The 19,612-nt window shown below is 39.8% G+C and overlaps 1 protein-coding gene across 1 annotated transcript; it reads right to left on the reverse strand.

Moving 5' to 3' along the window:
* Positions 1-9,008: 9,008 nt before the first annotated feature.
* ccnd1 (cyclin D1) lies at positions 9,009-16,047 on the reverse strand. Its single transcript, XM_067494917.1, has 5 exons — positions 15,639-16,047; positions 14,039-14,254; positions 13,020-13,179; positions 12,192-12,340; positions 9,009-12,030 (listed from the first exon to the last, which is right to left on the reverse strand). The coding sequence occupies exons 1-5, from the start codon at positions 15,834-15,836 to the stop codon at positions 11,875-11,877; spliced, it is 879 nt and encodes a 292-aa protein (XP_067351018.1). The 5' UTR covers positions 15,837-16,047; the 3' UTR covers positions 9,009-11,874.
* Positions 16,048-19,612: the final 3,565 nt, after the last annotated feature.

Consider the following 19,612-nt stretch of genomic DNA (forward strand, 5'->3'; position numbering starts at 1 on the left):
ATAACATGACAAATTATCATGGAAATCCCCACATATCCCCAAATACCTCGTATGTCCAAAGGAAGGAAGGAAGTTGTACAGTAAAAGTTGTACAAATTAGGTCTTCGACAGACTATTCAAGCAATAAACCACTAGAGGTTAGAGCAGTCGCTCACAGATTACACCATGATCACTAGCTGTGTGTAATGTGGATAAAAATCTCATTAAAACTTTGATTTTATTGGAAAGAAATGGTTGATGTTCTGAAATATTTATAATAAAGGGTATTTTTTTTCTAGTCTGTGGTATATTTAATATGGAACTTTTTTTAAATGTACATAAAATAATTTAAAATTAAAAGATTTCCAATAATTAAAGCAATAAAAAACACAGATACTTTAGATTTCTTACGTGGGACCATGAATGTAATTCAAATATTATGAGAGCTTGATCCAACAGTACCACTCAGCTGTTAATTTATTTTCCCCTAATGGCCATTTATAACTATTATTAACTTTTCCGTGTTGTTTCCTAAAGCTTTTCCACAGATTAAATTTATCCGTTTTATTTTCATAAATCTAAAGTTGCAGTGTGTATGTGAAATACTACTGTGTAATAACTTTGAGATCCACTTCTGCCTAATGCATTGATGGGCAGGACAGGATGTCTTCCTTAAGCAGCACTTCAGGGATGTTGTGGAATTTTTGAAACGGTCTGTTACATTAGCATGCGTCCTTGTTGGTGATTGGTTGGAAAGAGCCTTTAAGCGCAATCACTCTTTTCTCCATCGCCTTCCAACATGCACTGATAGTCCAAGGTACATTCTGAAAAATGTTGTTTGGGCTAAAAAAAAAAAAACACACAACAGCTTTTTGAGTTATGACAATGTCTGATGAAATTAAGCAACAAATTAAATTGCATAGAGGGAAATAGCCTTTCTGCTAGAAATAAATGCATTTTTATTTACTATACCATCCTCTTAATTACTGGCATTTAAAGTAATGTTTTTAAGTTGGTTACTAATAAATATTAACTTGCTCCAAATTGTTTTTCCAATTAGTTTCCGACTCATTAGAACACACTTTCCTTGACAGAAATAAAAATCCCTCTCTAGCTTAGGAAATTTCACAAAGGACACTTAATCTTATCCATTGACAGAAGACAAGGATGTTTAGTTTGTATGGCTAAACACAACCAGCACTATGTGTAAAAGGACAACAAAATCTATCAAGATTTTTAGCCTATAAGACGTTGTAAAAGGATTCCTACCTTAAAAATCTGAAAATAAAACTGAAAATGTATAAAGCAGGTCCTGTAACACACACAGTATCTACTTGTTTTGTGTTTAATGATTGGAGGAGGGGACTTGAAATAGAATAAACATTTAGTTACTAAGGTTATTTTTATTAATACCACAACTTATATGTTGTTTTACATTGATGAATGCAGAAATTTGAGTGCATGTGACACACAAAAATAGGTTGCTGTAATTACTTGCGTTATTATTTCAATGCAACGCATGAAAGAAAGTTTTCAAAATAAACTGTGAACTTAAATAAGTACTTTGTACATTAGCATTTTTATATTGGAAACACTGATTTAAGTGGTGGAAGCAGATCACCCGTAGAGTTTTCATATCGTGACCAACAAAAAATAAAGTTGAAATAAGCACACTTGTACATTTCTATACAAAAAAATGTTAGGTTTTCACAAAGATACATAATAAATAGTTTCACCTACCGTGTGCTGCTGTAGACTGGTTCACAGCGCCCTCTACTGAGTCGAATAGCAACAACACTGATGAGAGTGGGTAGAGTGGATCAAAGCATCTGCAAAAAGACTCAATAGCCGCTTTCAGACATTATTCAGACTTCCTCGGAGATGGGTGTATGTGTGAACGCAAAAGCCAAATTTTATTACCCGGACTTTACCCAGCCAGCTCCCTAGTGCAAAATCCGTATTATTTCCACGCGAACTCATTTGTGAATAGAGGCCATCATGAGTGTCTGGGCGTATTTGACGTGCATTTTCTGTGACTGCCACCAAACCGGGCAAATTCTTCTTTTCATCGTTCCCATATATTGTTTTCCATTCTTTAGTTAATACTGCGGATACGTCTAAATACATTTACTATTGATATCAACGTAACATGAGCCAACATTACTGGTGAGTCGGTTGCCTCGTCCCCATCTCTCATGTCCTGGAAGGAAAACACTTACTGCGTTTACATGGACCTAAATAACTGGGTTAGAGTCGACTTTCTGTGGAAAGCTGAATTCTTAAGTGTAGTGTATACGGGAAACATGGTTACCGAAATCGGGGTTAGGGTGTTAGGGAAAATTGGTTTCCTGAGGTAGATTTCTGTCGATTACGCCATGTATACGCGTAACCAGGGTTCTAATTGGCTGTCACGTGCTGTCACTCTGCTACGACAAGAACACATACACAGATAGGCAGAAAAATGAGCGTTTTTATTAGTATACAGGTCAAATCTGTGCGCCAGGCTTCGAAAATAAGTCAGAGGTGGAGGAGAAATCAGGTTACTCATGTGCTTCATCTACATGCGGGTTTCCAGTAACCAGGTTACTTATGCGCATGTGTTGAATTACTGAGGAGAGAACATATTCATAGTGCTATTCTGTGAGGTGTTCACAGCACCTCTTCACACAACAATAAGTTATAAAGCAGATCTCTATTTTAAAAATACTGTTACTTTAACTTAAATCAAGAAGTTACATTTTACTTTGAACAAGGTATGAATAAAGGTTCAGACACTAATTATGCTCTGTTGCATTGAGTAACTTCGTAGTTTACAAAGGAAAGTTTTTGTATCTGTATTTGATTCACTCCTCCAACTCTGTGGGTAAAACCAGGTCACCAATCTGTGCTGTGAACAGTGGATGTACAGAGTGTACATGCTGCTGCTTAATCCAAACACACACACACACACAAACACACACACACAAGCGCTCTCAACAACAATAGCATCAAGAGGCACCAGGGACAACCAGAGGGGCTTTTTCAGCTTTTGTCAGCTGGCCCGCTTTCTATTCCATGTCCAAACTCACACTGACAATAACCCAACAGGGTTGTGTGTGTGTGAGTGTGTGTGTGTGTGTGTGTGTGTGTAGGGTACAGTAGCAGCTGGTTTATGCAGTGTCAGGCAGCAGGTGAACGCTGTCTTCTAGTCGGCAGCTTCTGAAAGCAAACAGAGAAAAGAGAAAGAGGGAGGCAGTGGGGATGGAGGGTTGCCAGTTGCCAAATGAGAGAGGCTGCATTCAGATGAGTGTTTTAGTACAACTTGTACACTCTTAAAAGTCAAAAAAATCAAAGGCAGAGACTGAGTGAACAATTACCAAATGAAGAATCTAAAGAGAGGAGAACATGAATGGATCAATTGTAGCAGCAGTAAAGTGGAGAGGAAGAAGAGGGGGAGAAAGGGTAAAGAGTTAAAGGAGGAGGAATAATAATCATCGGATGAAGGGAAGGAGAAGAGGTGGAGGAGAAGAGAAGAGAGATGAGGAGGAAGAGCAGGGGCAGGAGCAAGAGGAGAAGAGAAGAGGGAGGGGGGTATTTGAGAGAATGTAGAGGAATGCAGGGAGCAGGTGGTGAGTGGTGACATGAAAAGCAGCAGTGACAAATGCAGCCGTCCGGCCGTCCGGCAAAAGAAAAGCCCTCTGAATGGAAAAGTGGCATTGGATTTCAGCACAAGCACAGGAGGGAAAGGGCCTCTATGGAGAGCAGCAGACACACATGGTGTCCTCTGAGTGAACACACAAAATTTATATAGAAAGTTTTCAGTCAGTTGGACAGGGTGTTTACACAGTCAGGTCAAACGTGTGGAGCTGGAGCAGATTCACTTGTTACAATATAGACTCATATATTTTGCATTGCATATATTTTATATCTTAACCCCCCTTATTATCCTTTTTCCTGAGTTTGGGCAAATTTGATATTTCCCCTGCTACCTTGAAAATGCGTTAATTCAACAATGCGTCACGTATGAACAGCACGTGTTTATAAGTTCTGACTTCAAACTACAATTTTTAATTTGAATCAATTTCATATTAACGAAATTTACATGATAACATTAAATCTACAATATGGTAAATGGTCTGCACTTATATAGCGCTTTTCTACCTATTGGCACTCAAAGCGCTTTACACTGCTTCTTATTCACCCATTCACACTCACAATCACACACACATAGTCACACACCGATGGGGGAGCTGCTATGCAGCTGGCCAACACTCACAGGGAGCAACTAAGTTGGGCTTCAGTGTCTTGCTCAAGGACACTTCGACATGTGACCGGAGGAGCCGGAGATTGAACCAACAACTGTGACATTGGTGGACAACCGCTCTACCTTCCTGCGCCACAGTCGCCCTGTCCCCCAATATGCAACTCAAGCTACTGCTAACACAAGACTCAAAGTCAATTCACTCTGCTTTGCCCAGGCCTCACTGTCCCTGCCCTGCTATGCTCTGCCTCTCCAGCACTTCAGGTAGTTGTCATTATGAAACTAATGAATGAGAATGCTTAAAAAACCTGCTATGAATGAAGCGGAAATTGTTGAAACGCTATGATTGCGCAGAAGGGCGAGTCTTGATACAAATCTAAAAGTAAAATATCACTGCATTGCTGCCTGTTCTAGGTCCCAATACAGAATAATTTGGGAGCATATGCTTAGATAAAAGAACTCAAAAACGTTACATACTGTATCTTTACATTATCAACTAAAGATAAACTTATTTCACTAGATACATGCAGGATGTTTTAGATGCATAAAATCTGCAACCTACATCTCTCTTTATAAAGGAGTGAACGTATCCTGCTGTAAAGTGTCTGCGGCTGCTGCTGCAGAAACGGCTCTAACGGCCCTAAAGGCTTTAGATCATCTGGACACACTGCTGGCTTGAGAAAGACCACAGAATGATTTTCTCCTTTGTGCTTGCATTCTCAACCATTCTTGTGTCCATACACAGATCAACCCCCTTCTGCTCCTAAAACAGCTCAGACTCGAACATCCTAGACAGAGGTGTGGACTGTACATGGCCTTCTGAGGTGTATTCTGGTGAAATGTCAGCAGCACATGCTTCAAATCCTGTAAATTCTTCTTCAATTCTTCCCAACTCTTCCCAACCCTCTGAGGCATGTCCACTAAAAAGACTGAATACCTAAGACGACCAACATAGTGTATGCAGTCCAATGCAGTCAAGAGTGTCCAGAGCTCTACATTGGAGAAACCAAACAGCCTCTACAAAGAAGGACTGCCCAGCACAAGGGATGCGAAACATCAGGACCAGAATCAGCAGTGTACATACATCTAAGGGACAAAGGACACTTTATTTAAGACAGGTAAGACAAATGTTATAAGAGAGGTGTACACAAAGCCATATTGTAAATAATAACATAGAAAATCCTTCCACACAGTCTGTCATAAGACCCTTTCAGAAATGAACTCTAGAGTCAGGAGGATCGGGTCCTGACATTGTCTGGAGTCTCCCTTTGAGACATATAGCCAACATCGTTAGATGTGTGTGTGTGTGTTCCTACTTGTGAAGAAATACTCCAGGTAACTGGGCAAAGGGTGGTGATGGGCACTTAGATTAGGGGGCAGAACATGAAGTGTTTTCCTTCCAGCACATGAGAGATAACGAGACTACCTACTCACCAGTAATGCTGGCTGTTTTTACGTTGATATCAATAGTATATTTATTCAGACGTATCCACAGTATTAACCAAAGAATGGGAAACAGTATACGGGAACAATGAAAAAAGACTTTATTTGCCCTGTTTGGCGGCCGTCACAGGAAATGGATTTCATCAACATGCCCACTCACACAAGATGAAACTCATGGTGAATCCTCCAGAGTATAACCATCTCTATAATGAGCTCGGGTGGAGATAATATGCACTTTGCACTAGGGAGCTCGCTGGGTAAAGTCCGGGTAATGTCAGGGCCAACAGACTCGGGCGTTTGCTTTCACACATATACCCATCGCAGAGAAAGTCTAGATAATATCTTAATTCCTGTGCATGTCTGAAAGGGGCTATTGAGTCATTTTGCAGATGGTTTGATCCACTCTGCCCACTCTCTTCTGTGTTGTTGCTCTTTGACTCAGTAGTGGACTCCGTGAAAGAGTCTACAGCACCACACAATAATATGTATATATACACTCTACAAGTGATCTGTTTCCACCACTTAATTAAATGCATGTTTCCAATATAAAAATACAAATTTACTCATTTAAATTCACAGTTTAATTTTAAGACTTTCTTTTATGAGTTGTATTGAACTAATAATGTTTTTTTGTGTCAGGTGCACTCAAATTTCTGCCTTCCTCAATGTAAGCCAACATTTAAGTTGTGGTAATTTAATAAAAATGTACTTAGTAACTGAATGTCCGAAAGTGGCTATTGAGTGTGTTTACATGGAATCATGTAAACAGGTTACAGTCGTCTTTCTCTGGAAAACTGATTGAGTGTCATATAATCAAGAAAGCTGGTTTCTGAAATCAGGGTAGTGGATTAGGGAAACCTGGATTTGCCGGGTAGATTTTTGTCACAGAATTTCAATTTTGCCACGTGTACACATAACCACAGATTTAAAAAAATTCAGACAGATCCTGTTGTGTCTCTCCTCTGCAACGAGCACAAAAAGTCAGAAAGCAGCATTTTCTGTCACTATACAGTTAAAATCTGTGCACCAGGCTTCTGAAATAAGTCTGCGATGGAGGAGAAGTCAGGTTGCTCTTCTGCTGCAGATATACGCAGATTTCAGTATCCAGTGCATGTAAACACTATTCCCTGATTACCTGAGAAAGCTGATTTCACCGAGTACCCCCGTTACTGAAGTGCATGTAATGCAGTCATTAGGACCACTTCATATATCCACCAAGGAGGCTACACGTAATCATCCCCTCCTCAGTTGTGGTCATTACTTCTGTACGACTCCATCCTGCTCTCACCGACCGTATTATCCAACTAATGAGTCTATTAAGGTCAGGTGAGAAACAAAGGACCACCCTGGACTAGATATAAGTGGGACCCCTGGCCAACTTTCCCCCAGACTGAAGAAGCTACTTGGATGAGTAGCAAAATGTTGTCCAGTTGACACGACTTAACTCTACATATAACCACAGCTGGAGGACTAACTTTCACTAACACTTCTTCCCCAGGTAAATGATGCACACACACCCAAGTTGTAAAAGAGAGCCTGATTGATCTGACCGGGGCACTTTGTTCAATGGCCCTTGGACGAGTTCGGCAGTTTTCCTTCTTGGATCACTTTTGGCAGGTACTGCGCACGGCATCAAAACACCTGCTGTTTTGGAGATGATCACACAGCCATCACCTTGACAGGTGTCATTGTACTGCGATAATTGGTGTCACCTCACCTGTCGGTTATTCCCTGGCACTCTAGAAGAGGGTGTGTATAAGTCTGCTGCATCCTAGAAGGTCGCATGTGTTGTCTCATACAACATGCCTACACATGGTGTGTGTTTGTGTGTGTGTGTGTGTGTGCGCTGAGGGTCTTTGTGTGCTCCTGGTTGAGCTGGTGCTGGCAGGACTGTGGGAACGGATTAGACTTTCACGCCTTTTCCTCCACATTGAAAACCCTTCAAAGACATTCCTTGCATAACAAATCAATGAGTACTGTCTCCCTCTCTTTCTCTCTCTCTCTCACACACACACACAGAAATACACACTCAAAATATTCCTGTTAATCGTTGGTCAAAAAATAATTTTCAGGTTTCAGACTGAAGTGGTGTTTTCTCCTTAAAAAGATGGACGCAGGAGAAAAACCCTAACAAAATCAGGAAGTCATCTCCAGTTTTAGCATACTTGTGTGTATGTGTGGGTGTCTTGCTGTTTACAAGTCATAACAAAATGTGTACAGCATGAAACGGACGCACCCGTTAGAAGAAAATATGAACAATTAATAAATGAGGTTGTTCAGTGTGAAACCTCTTGGTCAATTATCCCCAGTTCTTCTACTACTGTATGTGTACTACAATGAAACTTGCGGTGTGTAGATACTGAGTTCTTATCTCATATGTGAGAAACGTCTCTGTGTTGGAACTGATGGGATGATTTTTTTGTGTGTAGTGTGACCTAAACAGGAATGAGTTTGGGTGAAAATTGTGTCATTAAAATGCATCATGACGACTGACATTACAAACTAATAAACAATACATGACACAGTCACAGTGAACACTTTAGTCTGCATTTTCATCTTCCTAGTTGATCTTTGCGGAACACATTCTCCTGTGGTGACCCTTGCAGAGACAAGCCAAAAGCCAGTGATCTTTTTGAGTCTTTGTAATGTTTCAAAATAAAGTGCTGAGAATAAAAGAAAAAAAATAAGTCGCTGCTGTTCATACTGCCCACAGATATGTATTCTATGGATGTGATGGATGCCTGAATGCATAGCAACCTTATGTCCAAAGGCATATTAAAAGATACTTAAGCCAATATTTAATATTCTTCAGTCCTGTTTGGTAACTTCTCAGCCTGCAGCCTGGATTGGCTTTTCGATTGCCACAGACCTCCATTGTTGACCCACAACAACAACAAAAAAACAAAACATATCAGCTAAACACACAACTCGACTGAGTGGCATGTTTCTTCATTCTTAAAACCAGGACCCTTGTAAATATTGTTCACACTCTTGACTCTAATTCCACTTTAAAGGTCACACATGCGCAGTTCACTGGCCGCAATACAAGGACGTGCCAAATTGGAGCATATGGTGCAAAGTATGTTAAAGATAGAAAAGTCACCAGCTTTAGAATGAATAAACATGTCACCTAGTGGAGTGGTGTGTTTGGCTTATGTGTGTCTTTTTAGTTTTTGGACAACAATGGAGCTCTATGGCATCAACAAATGAACAACAAAAGAAGAGTAGAGAAGATTCAGGGTTTGATTTTGCATCTTTATGATGCTCGTGGACAATCTCTTTAATTAAGTGAGTTCATGTCAAACAACCTCTCCTGTGGACAAGAACAGACAGCCAATTTAATGGATTTCATCTAATTCATGTTTTTATTGTGTAGTTGACACAAATATGAATACACTGTTTGTCCCAGTTGCGAACAACTGGCATGAAATAGACACAACTGTGTGAAATGATTTGTGAAAACAAACAGTCTATGGCTTACAGAGCATGACATTGAATCTATTTACAAACTCAAATCAACTCACTGACAGTTTGAAAATTGAAGCAAAAAGATTTTTTCTTTTATAAATATAAAAAGGGAAAGGAAGCAAGGCCTCTATGGGCCTAAAGGGGATAAAAGTCTCTTTCACTGAGACAGCTTAACACTCAACAGAGTTATACATATCCCATTTTCTGTTATGGCACCAGTATCAAAGCATGCCCTGGACTTGCTGGTTTCCATCGCGGATGCTTCATGTCAAGCAGGTTTAACAGAGCTAGTAGGCACTGAACCCACATGTAGAATAGAATAAGAACTAACAAAAAAAAAAAAAAGACAAAAAAATTAGAGATAGATTTTGACTGTCACTTGAGGTATTGTGGATCAAAGCATTTCTGTACATTTTCTCATTTTTCCTTGTCTTCGTTTTTGGATATAGTACGGAGAATAATATAACGTAATTACAAACAAACAAAATCTGATCACATAGCATCTACATCAAAACAAACAAATGAGGATGTCAATAAAACAATTTTCTATGAGAAAATTCAAATGTAGAATGGCAGTATATTGACATTTATATGTATTAAAAATGTAGCAGCAAACAACAGGAGAAAAGCATCAATTTTAATTCATTACCTTTTTTTTCCTTTTTTAAACACGTAGCTGGGATTTATTTTCTATAGCAGCGGAATACAAGGAGTGTTTTTCTCCTACTCTCCATCCTTAATGTACAATCAGAAACCTAATTACAGGGTCCCTACACAGTTTGATAATTTAATCCAAAATGTGATCTAAGGACAGCCCTCTTGCTGATAGCAATCTGTTCATCTTCATATTCTGTATAAAATCTATTTCTATCTTCTTATGAAAACTTCCACGTCCTGTGTAGGAACCCTGACTTGAACTCTACAGCAATAAGAAACACCATGCTGTTGAGCCACCACCCTTTTTGCCATCTTTTTTTTTACCCCTCTGTTCTCTTGCTAGCTTTGAGGCATGTCCCCACGAAACGCAGCCCACATCTTTTAGGTTTGTGCAAAATCATGTCATTAGTCACAACACTCCTCTCTCTCTTAGCTTCCTCACCTTTCCCAGAATCCATTAGCAGTATTTAAGTGAGGTGGAGCAATGGAGGAGATGCTGGACTGGCAATTTAGAGTCAGACTGGTGTACAAATATTTCTAGATGGCAGAAATAATCTCACTGGTTGAATTAAACCTCAGCAAATGAAGCCACAGTTGGTGAGCAAACTAGGAAAGGCAAGCTAAAAATAAATATGTTTTAATATAGAACAATAAAGTATTATTTTACATATAAAAATAATACTTATTTTTACTTTAACCTCCACACTATCTGTTTTTGGGTCCGCATGCTGAGATTTAACTAAATCAATGATAGTTCTTAAGGTGTAAAAGTAGCTTGGCGTGTATGAAATATTATTATAATATTAACTAAAACTCAGTTACAGTGAGCTAATGGCTCTGTGAGACTCATGACACTGTCAAGCAGCATTCAGTCTTGTTTTTGAGAAGTATTTCTGCCATACCGCTCAATTCTGTCTTGTTTTTGAGAAGTATTTCTGCCATACCGCTCAATTCTGTCTTGTTTTTGAGAAGTATTTTTGCCATACCGCTCAATTCTCTAGTCTTATCAGATGAATCAGATTCAGGTGCAGCTGTTGCTCTGACTCTCTATCATCATAAGACCCCTACTTTAACCCCTGTTCCATTTTCATGTTTTACAAACGTGATCACTGTGATTTCTTTAGATGAGCCAGCAGCGCTGACCAAAAGTGCTTCTTTTTTTTTTTTTTTTTTTAAAGAAAAGAAAGTTGGAATGGCATTAGGTTTAACTACAGAGAGAAAGAAAACAAAACAGACTATGGATTGCTTGGCTTGCATCTGTATCAATTTGATCTCATCAAATTACAGCAGCTGAAATGGGCAAGGTAAACGTCATCAACCAATGAACAAGCAAACCTTACCATCAGCAGTCCACAGTCATTAGGGTAAAAACAGCCGAGTGTCTTGCACTAAAATTGGATTCAAAAACAAAAAACTTGGAATAGGTACAAGACTAACTGATGAAGAAGTCTAAAATGATATATAATAAAGTGACTAAACATAAGCAAGCAGGGATATATGAATGTCTGCACTGCAACAAGACATGGGAGCATGGACAGGTAATCTAACACATTCTAGATATAACAGAAAAGAAATTGGAAAAAAAAAGCCTCTTCTCTTTAATAAATGTCCAGGTGAAGACCCGAAGACAGACTACGAGGACCTACTGCACAAGACACTTTGGGATGTTTTAGTAGGCAAGTAGAGTCTGCATTAATTGAAAGATTCCTAGTTTAATATTTGAGGGAGTAAGAAAACACATCTACGTCATCTCCAGCCCACGCAGACCATCAACCTTCAGTGCCTTTTTTCTGTGGTACATTTCTCTGGTGTTCACTTCTTTTCCCAGGAAGGGGACACTATCAGGAAATGTGACTTGGGGGTTGTTGCGGGGCGGGCCGATGGACGATCTGTCCCATGTTTGCAGTCGTAGCTGACAACCTGCATGTGAGTGACATGTCGAACATGATAGCAGCCCACCGTGAAGAAGATGGAGGAGAAGTAGAGGAGTTCAGATGAGGCACCCGGCCCTCTTCCAGCCCACCCATTACCACCTTCTATCCACAATGTTTCCTTAATCATCAAATGTGACACAGCAGTGTTTCATCTCAGATATTGATGTCTCTGACATCTGTCGGGGTGCAGGACAGGTCCACATCCTCATCCACATGTTTGGTTTCTGTTGTGCCACTATGCTGCTGAGCCTGCCGCAGGCTGGACTCCAGCAGAGACTCGATCTGTTCCTGGCATGACCGCAAACAGTCCTGCAAAAACACAACCAGCACTAAGTCAATAAAACCAACCAGCTAAGAAATTAAATATGCAATAAATGAAAACATGCATCAATTACATGTAATAAAATAAATCATTACATTATTACTGCTGTTTCACACATTCAAATATATCTATAGGGCTGTTTGCGTACCGGGTCACTACGAATGACCTGTGACAGGAAGTTGGTGAGGTTCTGTGAGGACAAGGAGGGATCTTGGCTTTTCAGGTAGAGACCTTGAACAGCTGCCACTACGCTGCCTGCTGCCACCATGGACGGAGGACTGGCAATGAAGTTAACATCTGCAAAAACACCACAAAGACATGTTACAACAGAAAAAATCGACAGCACTGTAGGACACAGTAACTCTCAGCTGTGAGACATTTGACAAACTGACCACAGACTAGACAACTAGTGTGACTGTTTTCTCACAGAACAAAAAAAAACACGAACAAAAACAAAACACATACAACAGAATGCTCCACATGTGGTTCTCTGAACGTTCCACATTTATTAACTAATAACAAGTACACAACAGTCATGATTAGAATAACAAAACTAGAAAGTGGGTCGAAGAGGACAAACAAACTCAACAGATCTTAAAGAGCTCAGTACGCGTGACAAACTGGTTACTGTGTCATTAAGTTGTAATGGGTCATAAATATAGAAAGAAACTCATAGAATGTGCAGGTTAAACCAGAAAACACTACAATACACAACTGAAGTATATGTATATATGTATATATATTAGACAAATATTACTGAACCCCTAACAGCCCATTCCATCCCCAGCTGTGCAGTGCCGGTCCAAGCCCAGTAGAAATTGGGGAGGGTTGCGTCAGGAAGGGCATCTGGCGTAAATAAATGCCAAATCAACATGTGGACAATGATCTGCTATGGTGACCCTGAACTCACGGGATAAGGTACAAGATGTAGGTACAAGATCACCATGTATCTGTAGGTGGATAGTTCATGTCTTACCCGTAGCACAGAGGGCAACAAAGGTCTGGGCATGTTTCCTGAGGATCTGCTTGGTGGATGGATGAATCTTCAGTTTGGATAAGAAGTGCTCGATGAAGTCGTGAGCTGTGACTGAAGCCAGATCCCACTTCAGCTTGTTAAGAACCAGCAGCTCCATTTGCTGTGGATGGACCAGACCAGAGGCAATTCACTCAAACTGACCCACTTTACTTATGAGAAAAATGTACTTCTCCTTTCATCTATTGTGACATTTAGTTCCTACATTTAGCAATTTGGAGTTTTTTAGTACTTGATTACAATTCTTTATTTTCCCTACAGAGGTGAAAATGCTGTGCAATGTGCAAATTACTGCAATATTTTAATAATATATATACACTTTAGTAAATTACATATGAAAATCAGGTATCCTACGTATCCCATCCAACATTGATATCATATCTACTTTATAATTATTAATAACTAATTTAATTACTACTTATTTTTTTTACTATAAATACTATGCAGTATATATGTAGTGTTAATGAATACCATGCTAAAGAAACTTTCATGTTTTCAGTATATCGTAATATATGAGTTACATTTCTCCTCAGATGGATCTACAGCTGCACACAAAATAAACGTCACACCAAACATAAAAGCGAAGTGTGTAACTGCACTTGTTCATGTTCTGTTGGTCGTTGCCAATAGTCTGCACATATGTCTCATGACCACTAGGTGTTGCTGTGAATCACCGCTTTCTTGGCAGTCACTGAGACCATTCATGAAAGCAGAGAGGCCTTCCAGTCACTATGGGAAAGTCACAGGCAGCTATTCAGACATTGCTACACCAAAGCTACCTTTCTACCTTTTTTAAAATGTCAACTAATAATACTGAATACAATCAGTAATTTCTGACCATGGTGACACTGACAAATCCAATAAACTACAAATACTCTGTATTCTGGTCATGTGGTCTCCGGTGCATGCTGCTCGTGTACTGTATGTGTTATGCAACATCCATGTCTGCAGAACTCAATTACCAGCAGTTCTCCGGGCTGCACCGAGTTGTCCGTGTAGATACAGAGTTTCTCCGCTGTTAGGGGAACAGTCTCCTTCATCTTGGATGCTAGAAACATGCACGTAGCTCCCAACAGCTGTAGTCGTGTTTTCCTGGTGGCCTCTACTGATAAAAATCTGTCCAAATAGTTCATACCCAGCGGAAAAACCTCCTCCTCACATTTCTGTTCCTCGCAGACCTAGGAGGTGAGAAAAGCACTTAGAGGTTGCTGTTGCTTGCTGGAAGAAGATACCCCCATTCATATGCATTATTAAGTCTTTGCCCCCGACTGACTCTATGTCTTATTCCGCGCACCGCTGTATGCAATCAATAGCCGCACTATTCACAATCACCCGCAACGAAATTTACAGAAATTAAACATTTTGTGCATCTAATTCGTTTGCGTATTAGCCTTCAAATACCCCGAATGGCACGACATTTAATGCAAACTCGGTTCCACATGCAACCGAAAACATCTAAAGTCACAATGGGATTTATTGAATAATTTATTGGAGTAAGCAAGTGTGTTGCTGCAATAAAAACAGTCGGGAATTAGTTTGCAGTCAGTTCTGACTGAGACACAAAGGTGGCGTCGATGCAAGTTTCACTCTCAATTTCAACTTCGTCATCTTTTCAAAAAATATTTATAAATATGTAAAAATTATCTGGGTGTGAACAATTAGCATGTAAATGATCCTCATCGAACACCTTATCGGATGAAAGTTAAATGTGTCGAATTGGTATGGTTATGTTTTTTATAAAATTAATTTCTGTTACTGGGGTTTTTCACGTGCTGCAGGCGACACCTCCCCCGGCTGCGCGATGCACTATTTCAGAAATTAATTAAAAATATAGAACTACAAAACATTCACTCCAAAAGTTCATGTAAATGTTAAATAACATCTAATCTATCAAACCCGACTGTTAAAATCCATTTAATACTTCTGCACTTTAAAAATAATGTCCTTTTTTCGAAGCGACCTTCACAGACAGTAATGACTCTTGTGAAGCAAAACAAACTTTACCAGTTCATACCAGTCGAACGAGATGTAGCATTGACCATTTAACCGTCTGATGATATAGATGCATTTGCGGCTCATTTGATCGACTTACTGTCATTGCTGCCGATGTTCTAGATTTTTAACGATATTAAAATCCTTCTCACATACGACAACAAAGATGGCGCGTAATACTGGCACGGGCCAGACTGCATACGTGTACATTGCTGTTATTTTGGAATATTTACCTCACGCAATTACATTTCATAACCTTCTGGAAAATAAAGGCTTGAAATTTTCATCTATAACCAAGGTATTCGTGATGAAAACTGGGTACAGTAGCTATGTAGTCAGTTTAGCCGATGGACCACCCAGCACTTATGAGGACAGTTTTCAGAGCGTTTATGTAACGTGCACGGTTAAATAACAGACATGAACCTTTCGAAGGCTGCAAACGTTGACATAAAGCCTAATTTATCACGTTGAAAGGTGTAAAAAAAAGAAAAAAAAGCTAGCGACACCCTTCCGACAAGTTAAAAGAGAAAGTCGTGCACAGGAGGAAAGTTGAAGTGAAGTAAAACCAACCTCTAACATCCAGGTGGCAACTATTTTCCTCATTTTAGGTACAATTTCTTTCTGGACACACTTGAAGTAGTTTGGCGACGGTAGGTAGTTTTCCTCTGCCTTCAGCATGGTGTGGAGAACTCGGTCGTTGAGCAGGTTGACGTCCTGGTAAGCTCTCCTGATGGAGTCCACCTCGCAGCACAGCAGCTGGTCCTCCATAGTAGGCTACTCCTGCTTTTCTTTTACTACTGACACCGCCGCAAATTTTCGTATCACCTTATTCAAGTGTTCTTGTGGTACAGGGGGAGCAGGCTACAGCAGACTGAAGGTTACACTCGGCAAATTTTTTATCTCTTTCTTATTGCAGGGCTGCTGCTGCTTGCTGTTGCTCCTCCGGTGTGCGCAAGCCCTCTGAAGAAGGGAGCGCTTCCCCTAGACAAAAACCCCTGCCTCGCGCTCACAGACAAGTACGCGCAGGGGGGCGCGCGAATATACACACACAAAGTTTTTCGGCGAGCGCGCGCTGAGGAGGGGGGGTAGGTGTGCGCGTGGTGACGTCAGCTGTTGTTAGGGGGGTGGGGGGGTGGGATCAAAGAGATCCCTGGCAGGGAGCGCGCGAGGAAGGGATTCTTGCATGTGTGTTTGTAAGGAAAGATATATATGTAAATACACGCACACACACACATACACACACACAACACACACACACACACACACACACACTCACACATATACATATACATATATATACATATATATATATATATGTGTGTGTGTATATATATATATATATATATATATATATATATATATATGGTGAGATAGGGGGAGGACTCCTCGTCTCCTCCTCCCCCTCCTCCTATAGCCTGGTAGCTTCTGAGAAGGAGGTCCAGGGCTGAATCTGGGGGACGTCTGTCTCCCGGTGGAGCCGTGCAGCTCAGCGTCAGTAGGGGGCGATAACAGCTTGTAGCCCATGTTCCTTCTTCCTCGGGGCTTCCACAGGACTGAATGAAAGCAGCAGCTCTCAGCCGTGACATGAGGCGAGCACATGGGACAACAGTGGAGTCTGAAACCAACAGTGCTGCATTATTTATTTCCACTTCCTGCTCCAAACAATACTGGAAATGGTAAAGGATGAGTGTGTTTTATCATTAAGCCTATAGTAACCATGGTTAATATCTTTGAGCTACTTATCACCTCATGTTTTACATGTAGAGCATCTATAATGTCATACACCATAAGTTCACTGAAAGGGTGAAAATGATTCCTGCATTCATCAGTTGTTGACCATGTGCACAAATGAGCAACACAAACTCACTGTGTGGTTCCCTCAGACTGAATCAAAACAGAGTTTGATCTGTATAGGCAAACCTCACTGTGTGGCTTTTAAACTCATTTTCTCTAATATTTAATCAGTTTTTTACATAACTGAGAGTAGTCTAAGCTAATAAACATGGGAACAGAGTGTTGTAGTTTAGCTTGCTTTAGCTCCACAATAATAGTCAGTCACAATAATGATTTCACCCAAAAACCGTGGAAAATGTATTCAGGCTAAAGGGATACTGTAAAATGGGAAAGTTTTAAAACTTTCTCCGACACACACACATTCACAAACTCACACAGACAGACACATGAAAACGGGAGGAGACTGGAGTTGCACCAATGGGAGGAACTGCTGTTACTAGGCAGATGTCGGCGTAACTTTTCATGTGGGGAAAAGTTCAGTGAACTGGAAAAGTTGACATTATTGATTACTCTATCAAAGTCCTTTGACACCGAATAGTCTTTCAAATAATCAATCCACTGCTATTTTTTGTTTGTTTTCTTTTCTGTATAGTGCTGCTGTCTGCTGTGTTGCTCACTCACAGACACAAAAGCATCAAGTAAGGGGAGAAGAGAGGACAAATCAATGAATGCAGCTCAAGCACAAGCCATTATGAGATTTACGGTTTGGCACAAAGTATGACAATATCAAGCAGGCTCTGCCAGTTGCCATGTATTTAGTTACTTCAGTTAAAAGCAGTTTAGTGTTAAGTTGTTCACATTTAAATCTAGTTTCAATATGAATTGGAGCTTTTCACATTCTTGGAATTCCTCTTTGGGCTATTGGACTACCGTAATGTCTGTAAAAGTTTTCACCTCTGAGTCACATCCGAATATATCACTACTTTATTGTAAAAGATAAATAGATACATGATTTTACACACACGTAATGTTAACTTCGGGATTTTCCATGTTTTTTCAATGAATGTGCTTTCTCCGTACAACTGAACATTGCTCCTATTCAGGAATACAATTCTTTAAAATATTGGAATTTTAATCAATCAGGTGTATCAGGATTACATTATAAGATTTTTTTAGTACCCTGCTACTAACAGCACCTATGTGTATTTTTTTATAGTATAACAGAAACAATAAAAACAAAGGGCAACCTTCACGGTCATCTTTATTATATTTAGACATTTTACCGTTTTATTTGTACACAAACAAGATAGAACCTGCAAACATGGAAAGTTTAAAAAATTGAAAAGCAGCAGTTCTTCTACTCCACTTCATTCCCTCATATATGACTCAATGGCACGTTGTGTGCCCTCAGTCCCTCTCTTTCACAAACAGATAGAGGCTTTCTGTGGGAAACAAAGGGAGCCTGAGCATGTGACTTTTGCAGTGAGGATCTTCTAGCAGCTTTATGGTAACAGAGGAAGGAAGTGTTTAAAGGGACAGTGGAGAGCTGAAGTGAAACCAGCAGGGCACAGATTTATTCAGACGACTGATCACACCGCCACGGGGCCCACGGCTGGAAAAAACTGATATGTCAAGGCTGCAATTTACCACATCAAGGCCATTGCTTTTTGCCCTGGTTTTCTTTCGCTTGCAGTGTCATATGACATTTACTCATTCTGACTCATGTTTGTTCGCATTTTCTTTACTTCTTCAACAGATTTCAGCCACTTGTTGAATTCACCTTATTTGACAGATACCTCACTATATTGTTGATTTTGTTATTTTTCCTATGTCTCTATGCCTCAATATGAGAGTAGTGAATATCACATACAACCTTGAAAAGCATGGTCATTCAAAATAAAATCCATCTGATAGCAATCTTCCTGAATCATCGTAGAATCTTCTAGCTTTCTGCATTCAGAAATAATCCAGTTCAGTTCTGGAAAAATATAACTTTACTCAGTTTCTCTGGTTTGACTCATCTTCCCCAAAACAAAATGGCCACAGGAACAATTACTTCACCTTTAGTTTTTCCCATATTGCTTTATTTTTGTAAATAAAGTATAGCCCTGCATAAGGGACTTATTTTGGATAGCATGAGTGGTAATAACAAAACTGGCTCCTGAAATGTCTTTATGAAGCTCTGCTATTTTTACCTGTATAGTTATCAACAACCAGGCTAAGCTTCAACAGTGTTGAACAACAAAAACAAAGACGCATTGCTCCTGTCAAAGGTAGAACTTTTATCTGACAAGTTGACAATCAAAGGGAACATTCAAATCGGACATTGGGTCCTTAAATGGACTGATAACAGTACCAGAGGGACACCAATTTGGATTTTAGGTGTAGGGACATAACATGTATTTGTTTGTCCACAAAGCCTGTTGGTATATAGTTTAAAGACATATTGCAAGACAGTTGACAGCTAATAATAAACTCTTTAGCATCAAAGTATTGGCCCCATCATCTGTAACAAGGGAGTTAAGGTAGCAAGCTACATAAATAAGCCACTTTTTCAACTAGATCTCCTATTCTTCTGTAAGGTTTGCACAAAAAAGAAGAAATGAACACAATGTCCAATCTGAGATGTGCATACGGAATGAGTTCTTAAACCTTTTGGTAAGATGCCTGAAGTAAGTTCTGTAGAATTCACAGGGACTTTTACATTTTATTCTCCAAGCTAAAATGTATCAGGAAATACCCCATAGTGAATAGTATTATCACTCCAACAGTAGCTGAGATATTTAGGAGTCGACTGAAGCGTTAGACTG

The sequence above is a fragment of the Channa argus genome, chromosome 2, assembly GCF_033026475.1.
Source record: "Channa argus isolate prfri chromosome 2, Channa argus male v1.0, whole genome shotgun sequence".
Classification (NCBI taxonomy): Eukaryota; Metazoa; Chordata; class Actinopteri; order Anabantiformes; family Channidae; genus Channa; species Channa argus.